The 22,843-nt window shown below is 42.6% G+C and overlaps 1 protein-coding gene across 5 annotated transcripts in view; it reads left to right on the top strand.

Moving 5' to 3' along the window:
* The window catches only part of fgf13a (fibroblast growth factor 13a), a 125,385-nt gene extending 112,025 nt beyond the window's left edge, over positions 1-13,360 (top strand). For all 5 annotated transcript variants that reach the window (XM_088924732.1, XM_088924729.1, XM_088924733.1 and 2 more), the window contains 2 exons: positions 8,553-8,751; positions 11,733-13,360. In XM_088924732.1, the coding sequence (XP_088780858.1) occupies positions 8,553-8,751; positions 11,733-11,869 (336 nt within the window). In that variant the 3' untranslated portion in view covers positions 11,870-13,360. The remainder of the gene's footprint in view (positions 1-8,552; positions 8,752-11,732) is intronic.
* Positions 13,361-22,843: the final 9,483 nt, after the last annotated feature.

Genomic DNA, 22,843 nt, shown 5'->3' with positions numbered 1-22,843 from the left:
AGGTCAGGCAGGCTGTGCTTCCCAGAGGCCAGTTCCTCGTCCCTGGGAGCTCTGGGAGGTCTGAATCCAGACTGCGATCGCATGAGTTCACAGTAAATTAGAACACCACTCATTATGAATGAGCTCTGTAGGTCCCCCATCGCCACTGGAACTCAGATGTTTTTCTTGTTTATCTTTTCATTATCCCAGTCTTGTTTCCTGCGGCTCCCCTGCGGATGCTGTGTTTTTTGTGAAGGCGGCGAGGGGGTTGGGGGTGGGCGTTCTGCCGAGGACGCGCTGCTCAGGCCTGGCTCTGTGATAATGGGCTGTGTGAATTCAATTTGCCCGGGCCTGTGGAGACTGCCGCCTGGAAGCACGCCCCAGAGCGTCTGTGCCTGCGACAGGGAGAGGGATGTCTCGGCCTGCGGGATTATTCGGCTCCTTTGCATCGTGCTTCTCCGACTGTAAATCTCTTTATGCTGTTTTCCAAGTCATTAACCACTGAAAGCATTTCACTCTGAGTCAAGCACAAGCAACCAAATTTTAAATAGACAGAAAATGCGCTGTTTTAAAGAGGCTTTAATTACAATGTCACCAGCGTACAGTAGCTACACTGTTGTTTAACTTATACACTATCCTCAGTGTCCTCTTCAACTGCACTTGCTGCATTGCAGCTTCAGTAATCATAACACGAGCACTTAAATTTTATTGCATAACACCGTGCAATCGGAATACCGGCCTTTTCTTCTAGGTTTGCATGGTAACCATTTAATGTTTCTCAGTTAAAATTCAAATCCAGGACTATGAAGACAAAAGGCATGTAAACTGGCCCAGTAAGACAGTCTGGCTGTCTTATTCTCCTGTTCATCTGTTACTGCTCTTTTAACATAGAAGAATTCATGACGTACTGTACGACCAGGCCGGCTCTGCGCAACACTGCACTCTACAGTGCTTCTGGATAAGCATTCCTTGAGTTGGATGTGTTGTTTGTCCATATTATCCACCTGAAAAATGGGAAAATGTTCTATAGTTACTGTAAATGCCCACTGTAACTTCCCACCCCCCAGCCTTCCCCATTGTTAAGTACAATGAGAAGACGAAAGCTTAAGGCTGACAGGTGCCAGATACTGGCGGCTTGGAGCCTTGCTCTGCTGAGCACTAAGCTTTGTTCTGCTGCCAAAGGGCTAATTTATTAAACATTATTGAAAGGCCAAAAAGTTTTCACCAGGGGCTCAGTGGAATGTGCCTTAGATCATGTTGACAGGTGACTGCCTTCCTGACAATTTGCAAGACGTAAGGACTGTAAAGCATTCTCCTCCTGGCCAAGCATCCCCAGTCACCATCAGGACATGGCACGAAGCCGTGTGTCGGCTCTGCCATCTTCTCTGGGTCTTCTTCTGTGACTCCCAGCAGAGGTGCTGAAATGTCACCGGCACAGAGCTGTGCTGAGAGACGGGGGGAGGGAGGAGGCATGAAGCAGCGAGCTCATTGGTATTCACAGGCAGTAAGCCGTAGTCATGCAGGTTCAGTCAGCTCCTGTTCAGGGAAATGCTAGTGGCTGACTGGTACCTCTCCTCAGGGACGGGCAGGGGGAGTCGGGAGGCGACTGGGGCGTAAAGCAGTCTCTAGTCCCAAGCCTGCATCAGGGCTTAGCGCCTCCTTTGATGAAGGGATGCGAGACAGGCTGTGGTCTTTAGGCCCTGGAGCAGGGGCTTGATGAAGAGCGCTGTCACTGCTCATCTGAAGCGTCGCACTAGCTCCTTCCCAAACCTCACCAGCCATGGCACGGGAATGCCCTTTGGGTGGGTGTGTGTGTGTGTGTGTGTGTGTGTGTGTGTGTGTGTGTGTGTGTGTGTGTGTGTGTGTGAGGGAGGGAGGGATCCCAAGACTGAAAGGAAACAAAATATTGGCATAGCCAGCCAGGTCTCCCTCACTGAGTTGAGCCTTAGTGCAGCACGCCATGTAGATTAATAGACAGTCTAATCGCCATCTTTTTATATCTGGAGAAAGACGACGGGGGGCCGAGGTCCATTAACAAAACTAATGAGCAGCAAAAATACAACGGCAGGCAAGTGTGCCCGTGTCAGGATTCCTCAAACAAATGGAGAGCAGAGCTCTCCCCGCAGAGCTGGGCTGTGTCCGCCTTCTGGCTCTGTGAGGGGTTTCCCTGTAGCTATTCCACAGCCCTTCAGACTCAGGCAGCAGTTGAAAATCTGTTCAATGCTTTTTTTTTCCCCAATAGAACACATTGATGGCTCCTATACATTTTGTGCCAGGGCTTCCTGTGTTAATCTTGTCGTTCCCAGGTATTCTCTTGTCTTGCAAAGTGGCACTAATGCAGTGCAAGCCTGCACAGTGTCTTGTTCATGCTCTTCTTGTTTCAGTGTGTCTCTGTCTGAAGCCCATTTGATGTGTTGCAGTTCACCCTATTCTTTGATGTGCAACAAAGGCAAAGCACAAAATTGAAAACAACAACAATGTAACTTTATGACCGTGAATGCCAATATTTGCAAATCCAAATATTAAGACTGTGCTCTGCAAGGCTCTCTGTGTAAAAATGCAAGGTTTTGCTTTGGGATGCTAAGTGGAGGCGTGTGAGGATGCACCCCTGGGAAGGTAATGACAGTCCTGATTCAGCTAGAACACTTTCACACTGTAGGGCTGCCTGCTGCTTACTGTGCTGACAAAGTATCAGCACTGTCCAACAGAAACATTCAGTCATTGATCATGTTTAAGTTGCTGTTTTTCACTTTTATAATATGAAAATTGCAAATGTGTAAAAAACCTGTAACTTTAATTTTGTAGTGTAAAGTACATACTGTCCAGTGATGTCGCATTTTTTTAAAAAAGGTTTTCTTTCACCGTTTTTTCAAGTGCAAATACAGTAAGTGAAACTCAATGGGATTATTTAAAAGTATCCTAAGATGCCTGAAGATCAGTGAAAAGGAGTACATCTCCACTAATTTACATACATGTCTTACACTTTCAGATGATAATGTAATACCAAGAGCAATTAAGGAAATCTAGTCTTTCATTGCATTACAGGGTAATTTTTTCAACTTTTCTCTTTTCAACTCTCTGTCATACACCCCCCACATCTGTCTAATCCTCCAGATGAAGGTAAAGCTAGTTAACAGATATAACAGCACAGAATTCACTGCGTCCTCTGCACAATGACAATTACAGCCCAGCTCAGTATAATAATGAAGGAAAAAGAACAAGTACAGTAGGAGCCTAGTTTAAAGAAATTAAAACTGAAGCTAGTGCAGATTTCACCGAGTTAAGCATCTATTCCAGGAACTCAATACCTGTATTCAGGTTGTTCAGGATGTGACAGGACGCTGAAAAGTTGACAGCTTGATTTAGAGTTCACATGTGACTTTGGAATTCTGGGATACAGTACAACAGTCAGGTGTGCCCCATGGTACCTCGTCTTCCTGTCATCGAAGGTACTCATTTTTCCTGCCTGTGGTCCGGAAGCTTCTCTCCTTACTGCCTGTGGGATTGAAGTATACAGCATGTAGCCTCTTCTCAAGGGGACGGGCTCATGGTCTTGGTCAATAAACAAGAAGAAAACAAGGCAGAATAAAGAATTGAAGGCCTCGCATTTATCCTGAGCAAAGAGGGACTGATCTAGCATAATGGCAGATCAGTGTACTATATAAATTTCCCACAGAGTCCGTTAATGCAATACAGAGATTAATTTACATCAGCCAGCCTAACTGACCAGAACTCAGTTCTTTGAGCTTTGAGCTGGGGTGTTTGGAAGATAGTAATAAACTGCTTAATTTCCACTCTTCTCACTAAGCACTGTTCCTCTTGAGGAGGAGTAATGAATAGGCTATTATCAGTGGCAGTTTGAGGCATTTGTAAAATACTGTAACAAAGTATAACACAAAAGCTTAGTCAGAAGACTGTCATTAACGGCATTTTAAGCAAATGCAAACTTTTGTCTACATAATCCTTTTGTGTTCTCAAGCACATATCATGGTGCTTTTAATAATTGTTTACACTGCTTATGTCTTTCATGTTCTTTGCAAAAATCTTTATTGAGGAATTGCGCTCTTTTGAGAAGAGTGGCCCAGTTAAGTATTTGTGCATGAAGCAATATTAATATCAATATTAAGCACTCCTGTTTGAGATAAGCACTGACAGCTTGGCAGTGCATCCCTATGAAATCCTGTCTCAAAACAGGGTGGTGGATGGTTGCAGAACTTGACAATTGGACCAGCAAATTTAAAGTATTTAAATATTGTAAAGATGGAAAAACAATGTTTCACATGTAGTTTGTTTTTTTTTTTACCAAATCAAATGAACGTATTGACAAGTTAGATCTGTGATGCTGATAATGGAAACAGCTGCATTTGAAATGTATTGTTTGCTGTAGATACCTGTTGTCCATTTGAACACAGTGGGTATGCTCACAGTGGGTAATATTGTTTTAAGGTTCAGGCTAAAAAATTAGGGCTGTAACATTCATGTAGTGGCCCAGTGTAAACGCAGTGCACCCTTTCCTGCTTGGCAATGCATCAGTGTGTCCTGTTTGTGTTAAGTTCATGGGGGATTTCAGCAAAGGTGCACTTACTGTAGCTGGCTTTGTGCCTCTTGCTGTGTACCTCCCCGTCTGTGCACTGGTCCTTAAAGAGATGTAACAAAGCCATTAGGCAAGGCTGCAGCTGGGCCTGTGTTGTGCAACCCTGCTGGACGTGCTCCTGCGTGCTTGCTGTCTGCAGCTGGAGGGTGTGCGTGTGTGAGAAGAGGGGGAACACGAGAACCGTGTGTGTTTTAAAGGGCGTTGGCTGCTCTGTATCCTGAGGCAGGTCGGATTTCAGCCTCTTCATCACAAGCTCCCTGCTGACCGCTATACTCCTCCTCCTCCTTGCAGTGCGTTGAGGGCGAGCGGCACTCTCCACATTGCTGTCTGTCCTGCAGAAGCAGTGACGAGCACGACGTCTACATCATTATCATCTGCTCAGCGGATGCCCCTATTCCAGGACAATTAACAAAAAAATAAAGAGTGCATAATGTGAATCCAAAAAAGATATTGGGAAAAAGGAACAAAACAAAAGACGAGGAACGCGAGACAGTGAAGGAGGCACATGGCAGGAGTGTGGAGCCTGTACAGAGCAGAGGGAGATCTGTGGCCTTGGAGCGGTGAAGGAAGTGATGTAGGAAGGAATCGCCGATTACCGTACAGTAGGAATCTCTTGAAGGATGCCTTTAGTGTTTCCTTGAAGTCAGGGTGAGACACTGTGAGCCTTTCCGACCTGAGCTCTCCACAGAAAGCGTGTTTCTTTGGGAGGTGCTCCTCAGATATCCCCGTCACGTCAGCGTCTCACTTGGAAATGTTTTCTACGGAGAAAGGCACTGAAAAGCAGCAGTTCGTGTCCACCCTGTGTGACGAGCACTTTCATTCCCTTCCCCAGTGCTCTGTATCAGAGTGTAATCCACCCCAGAAACCATCTAAATATTCTTCTTGCTTATTATTTTGGAGGGTACAGAGTTAACCTCTCACAGGAGTGGAAGAAGCTGCCAGTGCTATTTTTTTGACCAGCTGCTCCTGTGGGTTGTGTCACCCAGGCACCCTTTACAGCACTATTAGTGAAAGCCTTCGTATTGCATCATTACCGCAAATTAATAGAAGCTCTCTGGAAAGGAAATGTGTATGATCTTAAGTAGTCTCATATATCTGTTCTTATTATATTTAAAACCACTTACATTGTCATTATTTTTTTTTGTTATGGTCTGGTTCTTCTTTTCCAACTGAAGCAGAAAAATGCATGTCGACCACAGCACCTTGCAAAACAGCTCATCTCGAACAAAAAAATGCTTCGTCCTCATTTAAATCTAGTTTTTTTTGTGCAATTCAAGCTCTCCTGAAAGAAATATATTATTAAATTGGTTTAATCAACCTGACCTTCACCTATAGATTTAACATTGATGGTAGAAGTTATAAAAGCTGTGTCAAACCATTTCATAATCATTAGAACAGCAAAGAGATTACAGTTGTCTGTGAAGATTTGTATTTATTATGGACAGAAGTAATATTGCTTCACTGCACTCTTTCTGCCTCAGTGCTTTTCAGCTGTTTTCACCTGCCATACACTCACAATCTCAGAGCTGCTCAAGGCGTTGTTTCTGTGATTAGATACATTATTGAGCCAGGAGCCAGGAGCCAGGCAGACGTTAATGCTGTCATTACTGTGTGAGGACAGAGAAGGGTTTAAGCATGTGAAGATGGCTGTGATCGTGCTGCTGGTTTAAAATGGTGTCCCAGATGTGTACCCATATGTAAATATAAAGACTAAGAAAGGCTACAAATGTGATTAATTTGACCCACCTAACTTTGATGACTTTCTAAGCAGCATTGTGATCGAAGAATGCCAGTCGACTTGAAAGTTTCCAGGAAATTTCTTGCAACAATGTGGGAGGGCTGTTTGTTCCCGACACCTGCCACCTCTTGGTCAGGATGGGTTAGTTTAATCCAATCTGGATTTTGAAAACTATACTCAAGTGTCAAATTCGTGTGTTCAAGTGGATATATAGCCAGCGTTGTTAAAAACATTTGGATGGTTCTGCTTTGATCAAAGTCACCATACTGATGCCATTGTTTCCATCCATCTTTCAGAGTTAACACTACATAACCTTTTTTATCCATACTCTCTCCCATTAGTGCAGGATATGGAATGAAACAATCTGATGCATCAGCTTTTTCAGTGTACAGTACTTCACTGAATCCAGGTGCTGTGATAAATACAAATACAGGGGTGCCGTTTAAATGGCTGACCCTGTGCTCTGACCCCCAGCTTCTCTCCCTGTCTGCGTCTCATGGAGAGCAAGTCGGGGTATGCGAAAAAAGACAAATTCCTAATGCAAGAAATTGTATAAGGCCAAAAAAGGGATCTTATAAAAAGTGATCTTACTAAAGTCCCCTTTAGTATTTTAAAGAGTGGATGATTTGAGAGAATAACAGAAATGGATATACGTTAGACATTTGCTGTGCAAATTTCATTAGAAATTTAAATGTCCCTGCTGTGCCTTGGATAGGGACTGACTTCCTTCCAGTTATTGAATACTCTCTGTTGTATAACCAGTTAAAAAGAAAAATGAACCCCTGATGTGAATTTATTGTTCCTTCCCTTGCAAATAATGAGTCCGAAAGCTTCAAACAGAACAAACAGAAGTTAATTAGCACTCTAGACAATGGGAGAACAGGCAGAAAACTATACAGATGCTTCTATTGTTTCACTTGATTTTCCCAAAGCACATTGTTACCCTACAGCTGCAGGCCTAATAAATCAATATATGTGGAACAGTGAAAAAGTTCCCAAGATTCAGCTGAAGGAGGAAAAACAAGCATAGCAGAACATGTCATGTGGTACAAACCCTCTCGATCCAACAGCATCAGATTCCTTCTCTTGATTGTCTATTGTCAGTGAAATGAATAACTGCTGGCAAAAAGCATCTCTAAAAGACCCCTTTACGAGCTCGCCTGGAAACAGAAACCAAATTTCATTGCGATAGGAAAAGCGTGAGAGAGAAGTCATGCAAACACTGTATGTCAGCAGGTAGGTAGGTAATGTCCCCTTTTCAGTCTGTAAAGGCCCATGAGGGAATGGGGGGCAAAGGCCACCATTTTTCTCAACTATCCGACACTGGAGGTGGAGGAGATGCAGTCAGCATCACACTCTGGCTGGCCTATTACCCCCGGTACTCATTTGGAAAGCAGGCCGAGTGGACCTGGGAGCCGTCTGGAAGGAATAAGAGCAAGCTCCATCGCTTGCCCCTACCTGGGATTGAACCCGGGACCTTCCGGTCAGGAGCTAGACGCTCTTGCCGTTCTCTTGCCGCTCTCTCCCACTGCACGTGAGTGTACAAGGCAATCAAGCTGAGCTCTTAAAAGAGGCTTCAAGAGGGGCTGACTACAACCAGCTGTTAGCACAGAACTCACAAGCCAATCTGGGGCACCTGAAAGACAAAAGGCTACCAAAGCTTTAAAATGAAGAGGTGAAAGGAAAAGCATAATTTTTACTAGTTTGCTTATAAATTTATCTAAAAAACTTTGGACATTTAACGCTCCTGAGAATTTCAAAGTTTAATCTGAGTGAAATACACACCTTGGACTCTATAGGAATTTAAATGTTTTGAATATGTGTATATGCAAATATCTGACTGCATTTCTTTAAACACTTAAAATTTGATAAAAGTGTATATTTAATACTTCAGTCTTCAACATGATATTTTCAAATCCTGTCATTTTGTGTTTTGTATATCAGACTGGTCTCATGTTTCTGTATTTGTATATATTGTATATGCTTGATGCTGCATGTTATGAACACATCATGTAAAGGGAACCTGCTCTCAGTTTGTTTTTCTACAAACTACTACTACTACGACCCTACTCCACTGGTGTGAATTGCATTGCATCATTATATTCTGTTTAAAATACAAGAAAAGACACAAAAAAGAGGAGACCCATCGAGCTCGTCAGTTGATATTTATGGATATCTTAGGGCTTTGACTAAGATAGCTGTTCCTTGCTGTGGACTCATCCTCTTCCCTCTCTCTTTCAGGAACACTTCACACCGGAATGCAAGTTCAAGGAGTCAGTGTTTGAGAACTACTATGTGACGTACTCTTCCATGATCTACCGACAGCAGCAGTCGGGCAGGGGCTGGTACCTCGGTCTGAACAAGGAGGGGGAAATCATGAAGGGTAATCACGTCAAGAAGAACAAGCCAGCAGCCCACTTCCTCCCCAAACCCTTGAAAGGTCAGGAAAAGTGCTTAAACGTCGGTCTCTCTGCGTGTCTGGCAAATACTGTACCTGGACCCAGGTGCTGTCGTGTGAGTGGTGTGAAATGGTGCCAGACTGTCCAGCGTGCTGGAAATTGGATTGTGTTCAGAGGCAAAGCCGAGGAGCGGCCAGAAACAACTAGTTTAGCCGAGACAGCAGGCAGTGCTTCCAAAACAGGTTTAACCCTTCCTGGGTCAGTCGGCCATAGAACAGCTATTAAAATACACTTCTGCATTGACGTTTTCTTCACCACCATGTGACTCCCTCAGAAACAAACCAGACAGTCAGGTGACGCTTTCAAGGGAACAGTCATCAAGGAAAATATAAATATCGTTTATATTAAGATTATTCATATTTTTGGAACTTCTTGGTGTATATGGCCAAATGGCATATATGGTGTAGATGGCTAAATTTTCTTCTGGCCTTCACCAACCATGGGATCCTAATAATCCCCATTATTGAACTGGCCTCATCACTCCGCTCTCTTCCCCACTGGGAGCTGGTGTGTGGTGAGTGTACTGGCGCATCATCCAGGTGGGGCTGCACACTGGTGGTGGAGGAGGGGATCCCCATGACCTGTAAAGTGCTTTGAGTGGAGTGTCCAGAAAAGTGTAAGGAGGCATTATTCTGTTCTTAATTCTGCAAATCTGATTGTGAGGGGAATATGTTAAGAAGTCTCTGTGGAGCCATTTCTCAAATTCTGCAAAACTTTTTAAGTACATCTTAATGCTCATAGCTGCCTATCTTTTTCAGTACAGTTTTCCCCAAGTGTGGAGGTAATGTACCGTGAGTATTTTGCTCGTGCGCTTTTGAGTGTATTTCATGGTTCCTGAAATAGTAGTTCAGGTGGGGAGCTGCGTCAGCATGCGTAGGCTGCAAAGGAACAAGTAACAGGTTTATTCCATGCTGAAAAAAAGAAGAAAGAGAGAGCCTTCTTCAGGTGTGAATGGTTCATGGTTCATGGTTCCTGAAATACCAGCGAGCGCCCGTGTGTCGTTGCCGGTGTCAGCTGGGGTCTGACAGATGCAGGCTGGACGGAAGCAGGCAGGCTGAGAGCTGTGTGCCGGCGTCCTCTCACTGTGGAGGTGTCTGCTTCATCTCTCAACCTTGGGAAGGCTGAGTGTCTTTCATCAGCAACAAAATAGCCCGAACTGTCAACAAAGCAGACGCCCTGCATTAAAATTCATCACTTCAAACGCGCAAGAGGGAAAGACAACAGTGGAGCCTGGACTACTAATGAAAGCAAAAGCTGCTATTGCAAAGGCAGCAAAGCCTTTGATTACAGTACTGCTTACACAGACCTCTTTCATTGTGCTGTTCTAGTTAGTTTTGTTTTTTTCTTCGTTGCTGAAAATTTTGCATATTTTCTGGCTGGGGAAAATAAGTGCGGCAATATTCCTGAACATCTGCAGGGGAAAAAAAAATTAGCTCTTTTTAAAAAAAAAACATTCACTGCATGGGCAACACAGAAGAGCCCACCTTCTCATTAAGATTCAGGGAACAGACAAAAATGAGGCATTGTTAGCCAGATAATCTAGACCCGGAGGCTCCACCTCTCTTTGGCAAGCCATGCCAGTGTATTGTCACTTTCTTCCATTCATTGTTCAGGATGTCATCTTTGGCTAAAGAAAGAATTTGCCATCTATTTCTTTCCATGAAATGAAAGCTTGGCCTCAAAGGCCGGCAGAAGAAAGGGATCAACTTCTCTTTCATCAGACCCGTCAGTGCGGCGATGTGAGAAATCGGTTACTTGACGTGAATTCTAAAATTGCCTTGTGTTTTTTCTGCTCTTTATGAGCAACTCCTTGTTAAAAACGTGTGGCTGCCTCGGGGGATTATTACTGTTATTATAGCTTTTCAGGGCCGTTCAACAGCCAGGGGGGTCTAGTGAACTAAAAACAATGTGAAATGCCTTCTCCCTTCATCTACAGCCACCTATTCGTTCCAGCAGCTCATACCAACGCAGAGCTGCACAAGAGACCAATTACTGAACCGTCTTCCGGTTCCAATGCAGGCGCTACTCTGCGTTTCTGCGAGACGTACTTGTTCCAGTCCAGCGGCAGAAACACACCGCGCTTAATTTTGCCCGTCTTGGTGCGGAAAGTGCCAGGTGGCAGTTAAATCTAAATCACGCAGGCTAGCCAGCCATGTCCGCCGAGCCTGGTCAGGCGACCACTGCAGAGGGAAAACTGACAACAGCCATTCGCCGAGAGCGAGAGGCAGGCAGGCAGGACACTGGGAGATGGATCAGAATATCAAATAAGCCGCAAGTCTCAGACTGACACCTTTGCTTTAGTTTATGTCCCCTGACAGGATGTTTCCGACAACCATAAAGCGTGTATGATTACTTGAAAGAATATCCTGGAGAGAATGTGACTAAATACTGTGGTTTTCTAATTAAAAAGTCATGTAATCATTAAACAATATGAAATGATGTACCTTTTAATATAAAGAAAAAAATCAGGAAGAGGTATCTTCCAAACTAAAGCCTGTGTGCTGTAATTATCTGGAGAGCTGTGTAGTCTCAGAGCCGAGTGCCAGAGCACTGCCCTGCCTTGAGAACCTCCCCTGCACTGCTGAAATTGGAGGCCCACGGACACCCCTCAGGACTGAGCAAATCAGCTGCAAACAAAAGAATCGAGGTGTGAGTCAGGTGGACTAACTTGAACCTCTGCCGTGAACACCCTGCCTGAATAAGGTGGAAGTTAAGAGCAGCAACTGAAATGACTTGGAATGATGAGTATTAATTAGTTCACCATCCAGTTATAACGCTACTCTGCCTTGTTTTTTCCGCGACAGTGAGAGTGTGAGTGTACGTATCTGATCTGCATTACTGGTATTGTTTAAACAGAGGTGACACTGGAAGCTTTTCCCCGAGCAGCAGCTGTGTTGGCGGCCTGTCCTCTCGGCAGCGTCTTGCCGTTCTGAGTGTCCCGTCCTGTCCTCCTGTCTTGCAGTGGCCATGTACAGAGAGCCCTCGCTCCACGACCTCACGGAGTTCTCGCGGTCCGGGAGCGGCACCCCCACCAAGAGCCGGAGCGCGTCGGCGGTGCTGAACGGCGGCAAGGCGGTGAGCCAGCACGAGTCGACGTAGCCAGGGCCCCTGGGGGGCGGGGCCTCGCACGGCTCGCACACTTACCTCTGGATGTGCTCTTGACTTCAAGCAGACTTCTCTCTCTATCTCTCCTAATCATCAGCGGTTCAGGACAGAACAGTACAAATCACAAGACGAAAATAGAAACATAACAAGGTTTTACCATGCAGCTACTGAACTTGTGTAGGTCACTCTCGTAACCAACCACTAGCTCTTTTGGGGTTTCATTTTCCTGTGGATAACCTATTAGGTCCTGATATTGTAGAATATACCTGTGCACCTCTCCAGACGTCTGGGCCGCCAGTGAAAGCTTAATTGCTCCACCCGGTTTGTAGAGAAGAGGTGCCCTATCCTGTCATCTGCGCTTCTCTGGAGCCAAGCAAAATTAACCAGTGTTGCAGCCCAAGGTCCTGCTGACAAGAGATAGTCTTTCTGCCTGATAGTGCACAAGTAAGGACGGAGTCCTCTCGACTCGGAAAAAGCCGACATTCAGCTGATTTTAAAAAGGGGGTCAAGATCCCCTCAGTGAGAAGCTGCAACCCCACTTTGCTTGCTAATTTCGCTAAATTAGCCGAGAGCTGTTCCCCCCCCCCCCCCGATTTACTGTACCCTCAGTCTTTATTTTCATGATGTGCTGTTACACCAGCTGAAAGAGGAGTGTCCTCCCCCCCAACCCCTTCCCTCCCCTTAACGTAGTAAAGCCAGTTCCGTGCAGCTGGAATTGATGCATTTGACATTTTAAAAACAAGAAATAGAAAGGTTCAGGACAAAGTAGTCCACATGTGCCGTGGAAGTGCAGTACGAGACCTGACTGTTAAGTGTTACCCTGTGTCTGAATCTTGTGCGATTGTGTCTGTCTCAGCCCCTTAGTCTGTAACCACCGGAGTGATCGTGTCAGCTCCCCCTCCTGCTGCAGGTCTTTCATTGGCTGGTTGTGTTCACCATGACTCTGTGGTGATGTTCCCCACCCAGGACGCTGTTTTGTGTATAAATCATCGTGGTGAAAAAAATTTTATATTAACAAAATGAATTAATACTGTGGAATTTTAGGTGGCTTAACATTTTTATAGGATATGTCTTCTTTGTAAAAGTGAACAAATTAAAAAAAATGCTCCCCTTTCTTGTACAGGGCATGTACAAATTACAAGTTGTGTACAAAGACCCTTTTGTGGGCAGAGTACTCTTTTCCTCAAGCAGCATTTCTTCTTCATATATGCTACAGGGAGGCTCTTGTTTATAATTTAGAGTTTCATTTAATTTTTTAGGTGAACATATCTGTTGCATGGGAGACAGCTGGAACTTCTGGACTAGAGCTGCATGATGTAGACTATGTGTATTAACTCATATTGGATCACATGTTCCAATCCGTACAAGGACAAAACAGTATGTAATAGCAGGGTTTCCACCTGCTACCATCCAGTTGTTTATTATTTGTTGTATACACAAAAATGCACTGAATAAAATGTTTATATTAAGAGATACTTTTAAAAAGCCTTTGCCTCGTTCTCTCGGGCGTCTTTCTGTCTGGCGTGTTCTTGGATTTTCTTGTTTGTGCAAACACTAACATACTGTACCTGCTATACAGTATAGACTAATTAAGAGCTGCCTTTAATTAAGTGTTTACTCCTTGGACAGAGTGCAAGAAAGCTCTTGATATTAATTAGATAGAAAAGGGTTTAAATATCTAATTTCTTAATTTACCGCAGGCTTCAGCAACCGGTTTCTTGAAAAAGAAGTGCTTCACTTATATACTCCAATAAGCTCCTAAGACCCTTGACAGTGATTCCTTGGTGCAATACCTTAAGTGAAAACCCTCATTCCAGTCACCAAACAGCCATGCTAACCACGTGACAGAGGTTTTGTTTCCATACTGCCAGTCTGCACCAAGCCCAGGTATTTACATACTCTATAAACCTGAGGAACAAAGGAATGCATGTCAATTCAGCCATCACTATCATTTTTGTTAGTTCTCTGATTTTGTTACTACACAAAGTGGATACTTTGAAAGATATATAAATAGCTGTCGGGCTGCCCAAGTGCTACAATGTGACTGCTTCAACTTCACATCACTCCCTCTTAAACGGTATGGTTATTGAACGTTTATGAGATGTGAAACAAGAGATCTAATATTGATGTTCTAGTCTAAAACAGGAGGCATGGCTTTTGAGATCTTTTCCAACATTTTCTCCACCATCAGTGGGCTCTGTGTATCAGCTTGTCACGCACAGCTGATCTGTAGCCATGCCAGCTCCACTGGAGTCCACTGTGCTACAGTGTCAGCTGTGCTTGATCTGTGCACATCCGATTGTTTTCAAAGCCCTGCCTTGCAGTGCCCTGTTATTCCAACTTGATCCATCGGCACCCAGGAGAGGATTCGGAAATCCCTAGGAGGTGGTCAGAAAAAAAAAGCTTTGGGAATTACCTTTTGTTCCATTCAGCTTTCCTCTGACCCTAGGGGTCAGGGTTCAATCCTTTCTGTGAAAAATGAACTATTCCAGTCCAGTCAGAATTCACTGTACTTCATTTTTCAGCTCTGGGGTGTTCCCCTCAGTGTCCAGTAAAATATAACTGTGCATAATTCTGTAAAAAAAATACAAATACATTAAACATCCCAAATCTTCTTTAAAATGTTTATATGTGCATGCTATATGTAATAATCATACAATAGCACACAGGTACGAGACATAACGGAAGAGAAAAAGAGAACGGCACAGTAAATGGACCCGGTGAAACCACGAGTGAAGCTAAATTATAGATTAAAAGCTATATTGAAAAGAGATTTTTAAGAGAGATAAAAATGCCAACAGTGGGGGAGTCTCTAATGGATTTGGGCAGTGAGCTCCACAGATGTGGGGCTCTAGATGAGAAGGCTCTATCGCCCATTGTGTGAATCCTGGTCTGAGTCAACAGGTCTCACATTAAGAGTTGGACTGTACTCATGCAATAATAATGCCTTACCATAACCTGGAGCAAACACATTCAATGCCTGAGACATGAGCAAAAGAATCTTAAAACCACTCTAAAAGTCACCGGTGTGCAATGCAACTTACAGAGGATGGGAAGTATGTGCTGATGCTGATGATTACTTTTAGTTGGTACATAAACCACAAAAATCTGGACATTATGCCCATTTATTATTACCTTGTATAGCCCGGATAAGTAAGGCATTGCAGAGGTCTTGCATAAAGGCATGTAATAATATTTCAACATCAGACAGGCAGAGCAAGGGTCTTATCTGAGCAATGTCACTATGGCCATTATAGCATTTCCTGACGTATGCTTCAAATGACAACAATGAGTCATACTGTAAGTAATATTGAGGTTTATAAATTTCATCAAGGGTTTAATTTCAGCACTATTAACAAAACTTTATACGCAGCGGTGGTGTTGGGTTCCTATGAGCACAGCCTCAATCCTGTCAATTTAGCTGAAGGAACTCCAATTGCAATCTCAATATCATACAGGAACCTGTAAAGTGCAGAACCTGCAGATGCAGTATCAGATTTCGTCTGACCACAGACCAAGAGGCAACAAGTCAATTCTAAATGGGAAAGATCCCTAGTATAGAGCCCTGTGGAACACCCAGAGTACATGGGACAATCTCAGATTTAAATTCTACATTTTTAATTATGTACCCTAAACTGTTAGAATAAATGGTTTAAATCAGGGAATGTTCTGTTAAAATTGTGCAGTTAACTAAAAAGAATATTGTTTTCAATTTTGGTCACCATGATCCAAATAAGATATTGTTGCTCTACTATCCAGCACAAAACACATATGTTCAGGATACAAAAAAAAAACTTATACTGACAGGTTAAAAGTACTTTTTAGTCTTGCCCAAAGAAGGCTATAAGGATATCTGATTCAAGCATTGAAAAGTCAGGAACTGGCAAAGTCAATCCAGTGGACTTCTGCAGAAGCAACAGTGAAACATGAAACAAAGGACATAAATGTAAACTAGGGGGAAGTGTATTTTAAGTGAAAAGGGTCACTTTTTTTACACAGTTACTACTTTATACAGCTGTGAGAGTCTGGAACAAGTTACCCAAGTTGTCAAAGCATAAACCATCACTTCCCTCAGCAGATGAGATCTACTACTAAAAAACAAAGGAGACTTGCAAATTATCTTATGTAACAGACATATCGTATGTATTGGTTCACGGTGGTCAATTAATTCTCTAAACCAAGAAAGGGAGGTGCCAATGATCTGTAGATCATTTTTCTCTTCATAACTTATTAAATGGGTACATGTGCATCTATCATTCAATTCCCAATATCATGAATATTGAAAAATAGTTTTTCCTCGTAAGGTTTTAACTGATTTTCTGGGTGGATAAGGAGCCAATAAGGAATCCACCTAAAGATCACAGTGAACCTGGAGCTGGAATAAATAGTTTTAGGTGTAGTAATATTTGTGGCAGGGGAACGAGCCACAATCTCATCTCGACAGAGATAAATGACCCTGGAGAAATGCTTTTCTCTTTAATTTCCTGCAAAGCCTGGATGTCCCCATGTGTGTGTGCTGTGTGCAACTGTTTTATGTAATGAACCAATATCACTGTTTGTTTCTCAAAACAAAGGATGTGCTTCCTGGAATAATCCTTTTTTATGAATATAGAGGAAGCAAAACACTCCACTTCGCCACTGAAGTCTGTTCTGCCATCCGATGGTGAGAGAATGCCTCATCCTCCTCACAGCAGCCTGCTCCAGGCCTCCGAGATGGAAGGCACAAACCTCCGATAATCCACAAGTTACAATTTCTTCTGTGCAGTTTAAAACACACAGATTCTGAGCAATAAGTATCACTGCGCTAGCGGAGAAAGTGATGCCGATTACGTGACTGCTCACACAATGGATTTAGCCGAGTTCGCTCACAGCTGCGGCATGCCATAAATATTTTGGAATGGCTTTCCAGAAATGTTTCTGGGAATCCATCCTGCGGCCTTCGCCAACACCGAGGAGGACAGATGTCAAAACATCTGCTGTGACCTGACCTTTCTCCGTTTGCTTCCCACCAAGCAGGAGTCTGTGGAAGAGAGGCAGCCCAAATATTCCCTGCAGCAAAGCACTTTTAATCTGGCCAAGGCGTTATGGGGTTAGTTTATGCTAAGCCTCTACTTATTTTGAGATTAGGCTCAGACAGGCAGTTCCCATGCTAACTGCCAAATTGGGGTCCCATGACAGCCCATAGTAAAAATAGATTAAAGGCGTGTTTTGGACTAAGGGATCACTACAGCTCAAAACAAACTTCCAAATAAAGGCTCGGATAAGTTCACTACAGAAACACAAAATATGTCCATGAAAGAAATCTGCTGCACGAGACAGCCTCTTTGATTCTCAGGACAATTGTCCAAATTAATTTTAAAATCATCTTTGTGTTTTCCGCCACCAGGAACGGATCGTGATTGAGGGCAGGCGAGGCTTAGGAGAAAGGACATCTCTTAGGCTTGGATGAGATCCAGAATTTTTAATGCAAATTCTAACGTGTCTTTTTGTGAAACTGGTGCCATTTAGTCGATTTGATTGAGACAACAGTTAATATTGGCAATTACCGGAAATGTGGGGCAGGCACAGATGCCCGTAGACACTACAGAGTCATGCTAAGCCCTGAGACACACATGTCCTTAAATGTCCTGCAATGAGGTCAAAAGAAAGGACACTTCCCAATTACGATCAGCACAGTGCCCTCACGTACAATTATTCTAGTAGGAAGACACATGCCAGAGGAAATTCACTCTAGTCTGCTAAACGACCTACACACCTTCATGTGCAGATAGAGCAGAAGGAGCTCCTCTAAGTTTTCCTAGGCAGTGAAAGACAATGCATCCTTTATATTTATTGTTTCGTGGAAAGTAAGTATTACAATGCAAAACACAAGAGGGGGAGATGAGTATTAGTCAGATTTGCATAATAAAAAGAAACGAGTGACATGCATATAATTTTTATGAAAATCCTTTATACGGTACACATTAAAGTTCTTAATGGTAACTATTTGGGATAAACGGAGTTGGGTAATAGCTTAAATCCCATTTCAGTTTTAAAGCAAAGGGCCGATTTATGTATATGCATTACATATACAGTACTGAATCTCTACATACAGTATGTAATATATACTGTATATCTTAAATAATGCATTTACACATAAAGGTGCTGTATAGTTTTCCTTATTTTATTTTTATTATATACAGGTATGAGCAATTTACAAATGAAAATAAGAGCAAAACAGTGAGAAACATTTAAAAGTTTAAACTCATTTTACCGATTTATTCTTTCATTGATCATTTCTCATAGATACTTTGTGCACGCTCCTTCCTCTCACTTACTGTAGCCTTCGCATATTGCTTGCCTGTAAGTATAGCAGTGGTACCAGACCATAATATATCCTGCAGTACTGCAGTGGGAACGATGACTTTAATCTAACATTACGGCCATTCCCTTTTCCAGCCTGCAGACCAAGTTAATTAGGAACCAGACATCCTAATTCATTAAAAACAGACAGGTTTTCTCATTTCAGCCAGAACATTCTGAGCAGGGGATGTTCTCGTCCAGGCCAGTTATCAACAGTGCATATTGACAGGCGAATGAAGTGAAATATCTGGGGAATTCAATCACAGAACAGATGTCATCCTCTAGGACAAAAAGAGAGCTCTGTCACACTCCACTGACAGAAAACCATCGCTGACCTCTCTCCCAGCACTCTTTTAAAGTAACAGGTGCCGGTACACGGGGCAGCAGAACACAGTGCCTTGAATAAATATTATACAGTTGCCCCTTTTGTACTATATGTAAGGATGCAAAAGATAACTTACAGTCGGCTTTCTGCAGAGCGAGCAGAGAGGCCATGTCGTTCTCTCAGTGATAATGAGTGCTGTGAGTGTGTGTTTGTGTCTCGATGAGCCCTGCAGTGGATGGGCATCCTGTCCTGCCTCGCAGCCAAATCCTCCTGGGTGAGGCTTCAAGCTACCATGACCCTAAACTGGACAAGCGGTTACTGAACATGACATGACGTGGCACATGGCAAAGAAATATTTTTAAACACCAGCACAGAATGTATATTGCGATGTTCAGTTGTTTGAGAATGTCACACACTCTTTTAGTTAGTCAAATAAGAACTGGTCACTGCCAGACGCACAACAGGTGAGCCGCCTGTTCTTCACAAAAAGAAACTGGATTCTACACACAGAATACAAGGCAATTTCTTAAACTCTCAAAAGCATCTAAGCACATTTGCATGGCACATAGCACATCCTGCTAAATGTATTTTTTTTGTAAGCAAGGGCTATTTTGTACTATTAGCATACACATACAGTAACATTTTTGTTACTAAACACTATTGCACCAGCTAAGATAATTACACTATTTGTACTGAGTATAAAGAGCAATAGGTAAACATGGGCATGTCTATAGACACTGACACTAATTCGCACTGTTCAAATCAAATAATGGAATATTTATCTGTACATAAAAGGCTACAAAGAAGCAACAAATATTACAGATAATGTTGAAGTGTCAGCCCACACAGTAAGAAAATCAGGACAGAGTATTGATACGATGGTCATGTTGCTAGACAGATTTTCTTCAGCAGTAGAGACTGCAAATAGTTATACCTAGCTCTTACCAAAAAACAAAACTAAGAGTGTGAGTTCTCTAATTAAACAGCGATGTCGATGTCAGAGGAGAACACTAACAAAACCTTCTTTATATGCATTTGTCTCTTTGCTTTTTTCCATTTAAATCAAACCAAGAGATGATAAAGTTCAAAAAGTGTACTGTTGCTCTATTTGGGCACAGTAATACAAAAAAAATGTCATCTTGCGTTCCTGTATTAAGTTCTTTTCCATGAGACATATATGAGCACATCTAATGACATCAGCAGAACGACAGGTACAGCGCCCTTCAGATAGTACATACAAAGGTTTTACAACAGCAGGACATACAAACATTGTGTTATCAGTAAGTAAATGGTAAGAGGCTTTTGTATGATGTGAAGCGGAACGAGAACAAAACATTTTTTTATCTTGTCTCATTGTTGAGCCCTGAAACTGTTTTTTTGTAGTTGCTGAGGTAGCGACGGTCTAATCTGCAGGACGGAGGCGAAGAAGATGATGATCCATCATCTGAACTAGAGAGAGCTGGGTCTATTTCAAAACGAAGTGAAAAGCAAAGATGTGAAAATGAGCAAATCTTCCAAATGGAATTGGAAAAGGTGAGGACTACGTCAGAAGGGGTGACTTCACCCAGATGGTCTGTATTTAGCTGTGGCTCCAATATTGAAGTGTTATCTGTATTAGATTACAGTTTATTTCAACGTGCTTTACTGTACAAGCACAGTCTAAAGCCCTCACACTGAACCACCACAGCCCCTTTTTCTGTCATTCACACAGTGTTACTGTAGGTCAGGTGGAACTAACAGAAAGAGACCTTACTTATAAAGTTCTGTGGCTTTCATGTTTGTAAATTGAACATCTTGCTGCAGTTTGCAACCCACCAACGTTTACATTAGAGTTGTTAGGAGAACATTTTTATATATAAATATTGTATACTAGAAATGTTGCTGTGACAGGTGATAAGGGTTTTTTAATACATCAGTGAAAAGTTCCCTAAAAAGCTGTTTTTTAAACCTGAATGAATGGCACCTCTGCTAAAGCTCTGAATTTTGTGATCTATATTTAGTAAATTCAAGGGTTGTAATACAGTCCTTAAAATCTAAAACCAATTACTCATACATCTCAAAATCTGCCAGCTGTCTTGTCTGTCTCAAAGATCAGCAATGTACAGTAGTAGCTGTTTGGAAATTAAACTGAAAAAATGTTTGCTCTTTCATTATTGATTTTTTTTTTTACATTTTCTGAAGAGGCACTGAAGTGAGTTTTTGTTATTAACTACTTCAGTTTTGATAAGAAGTGGAAGTTAATAAGTAGCTAATTCAATATGAATCAATTTCAATATAACTGGATGAGATCCTCAGATCAATAAGCTACAAATGCTCAAGTGAGCAAGACTAGCCAAATGACCTCAACTTATTTGTAGCCCTTGAAACATAATTCCTTGCCTTTATTGAATGTTACTTCATTCATAATTCATCATGGAAGAAAGGCAGACATATACTTACTGTATACTCACCTATGTGCCTAACCATCCTCACTTTCAAATAATTATGGTTTCAGTCATTTTGGTATGGAAGGTATGCACTATTTGTATATTTAAATAAAGCAAAAATCTATTTTTAGTATATTAAATTATTATGAAACATACGTCTTTCTTTCTTATTTGATCTGCTTTGTTATCACGAAGAACAGAGAAAGAACTGACACCTCCCCATGACTTAGAAACACATGCCTTAGGGCAGAATCCCTGGGTGTTTGAACTCCAAACCATGAAATGGCTTCCTGTGAAGTGCAAGCTAACTACTGCAGTGCTCTCAACAGTGCTCAGTCCAGTGCAGCACATTACTCTTCAGCTGCTGAAACAAGACCACTGGTCATCACTCTTCGTGTTACTGACATGCAGTAGCTGACAGGTGGGAAACAAAAACGCTTTCAGCTTATCTTCTTCTTTGATTCTAATTGGGAGCTGCTTCTCTGCTGCTCCTGCTGCTCTTCAATACACAAACATTCAAACCTCTAGAGGCCCTTTTTTTCACTTGGTCTTTCTTTTGCTGCCTTCGCCTCTTTTAACTGTAATGCCTAATTTACATGAAAGCCCCATCTGCAGAAGCAAGCTCAGTGTCTTCCCCTGGCTGCGTGGTCTGCCCTCATGTGACTGGCCTACTGTACATCAGCTCTCTTGCGGTGGGTGGAGAATACTGTTTAATGAAGGCTCCAGTTCCCCCAGTTCACTTTGATAAGGAAAGCAACATTTCAGCGGGGTCTCTTTCCAGATCCCTATTCAATCCAATAAGAAAGAGACATAGAACACCAGCCCTCACTTTAAACCCCCTGTCAAGATTTTCTTCATGTTCCAGCTGGATCTGTGCATAGTCACCGCTGTACACACCACCTCTGATTCGGCTCATGCAATCTCCTTCTTTGGCTTTTTCTTGGCTTTGCACACCAAACCATTTAAAAATGCATCCAGAGAAATTACTCCAGCACTGCCAGAAGTACAGCTGTCATGTATCCCTCTATTTTGTGGAGAGGCCTCCTGGCTGTCAAGGTGACTGCTTGCTATAATTCAGAGATCCTCTGTGCTATAGAGAGAGACCCTCAAAGAGAATGTCTACCGTACCAGATGGAGCTCATAAAGCCCGAAGGGCTTTCTTATGTTTTGAGCAATCGTGAGGTCAGGTCTTGTTTCCCACCAGTCAACCAGTCAAGGCTCCAGGTGGTAAATATGAGCTGCTAGACCACTACTTCCCAGCGCTTGGCAAGCTAACATCCCTCCCTCATCCCAACTCCGCCATCAATGCAGCACGTTATAGCAGCCAGGCCTTCTACTTTCCACATCACAGACAGATCTGACAAATATGCAGTGATACCATACTGGAACACACTTCCATATTGTTTAGATAGACTAGACAGACAGATGGATAGTGTTCATGGCTGCTGTCCTTGACTTCATTTATGTAAAAGGTGGAATCAGAAGTCTCCTTAGACAGTTGTAGTTGTGCTACCATCAGTGTCGTGAAACAGCAAGAGATAATTAACAACAGTTTCCATAATTTAGAGCAAGTGCATTCTCTTAATAAGCACCAGAAACCTGAATGGTGTTTCTTGTGACATATACTGCACAGACTGACATTTTTTTTAATCTTGACAGTAGGAGCAAATAACACTACAGTGTAGAAAAGATAGATGGAGCTTCCCTAATTCTGCTTCATTATACACATGTCAAGAACCTCAGGTGTTTCACAGCACAAAGGCACTGAGCTGCAAGAGAGATCTGCATAAAAGCCACAGTTGTACGGCAGCTGGTGGTGTTTCCATGCTATTAAACTGAATTTGAATGAATCCTGTCTTTCTGCACTGCTAAGCT

Source organism: Atractosteus spatula, chromosome 9, assembly GCF_055471065.1.
Source record: "Atractosteus spatula isolate fAtrSpa1 chromosome 9, fAtrSpa1.hap1, whole genome shotgun sequence".
NCBI classification, from domain to species: domain Eukaryota; kingdom Metazoa; phylum Chordata; class Actinopteri; order Semionotiformes; family Lepisosteidae; genus Atractosteus; species Atractosteus spatula.
The sequence above is the reverse complement of the archived record's forward strand: the minus strand, read 5'-3'. Positions and strand labels throughout refer to the sequence as shown.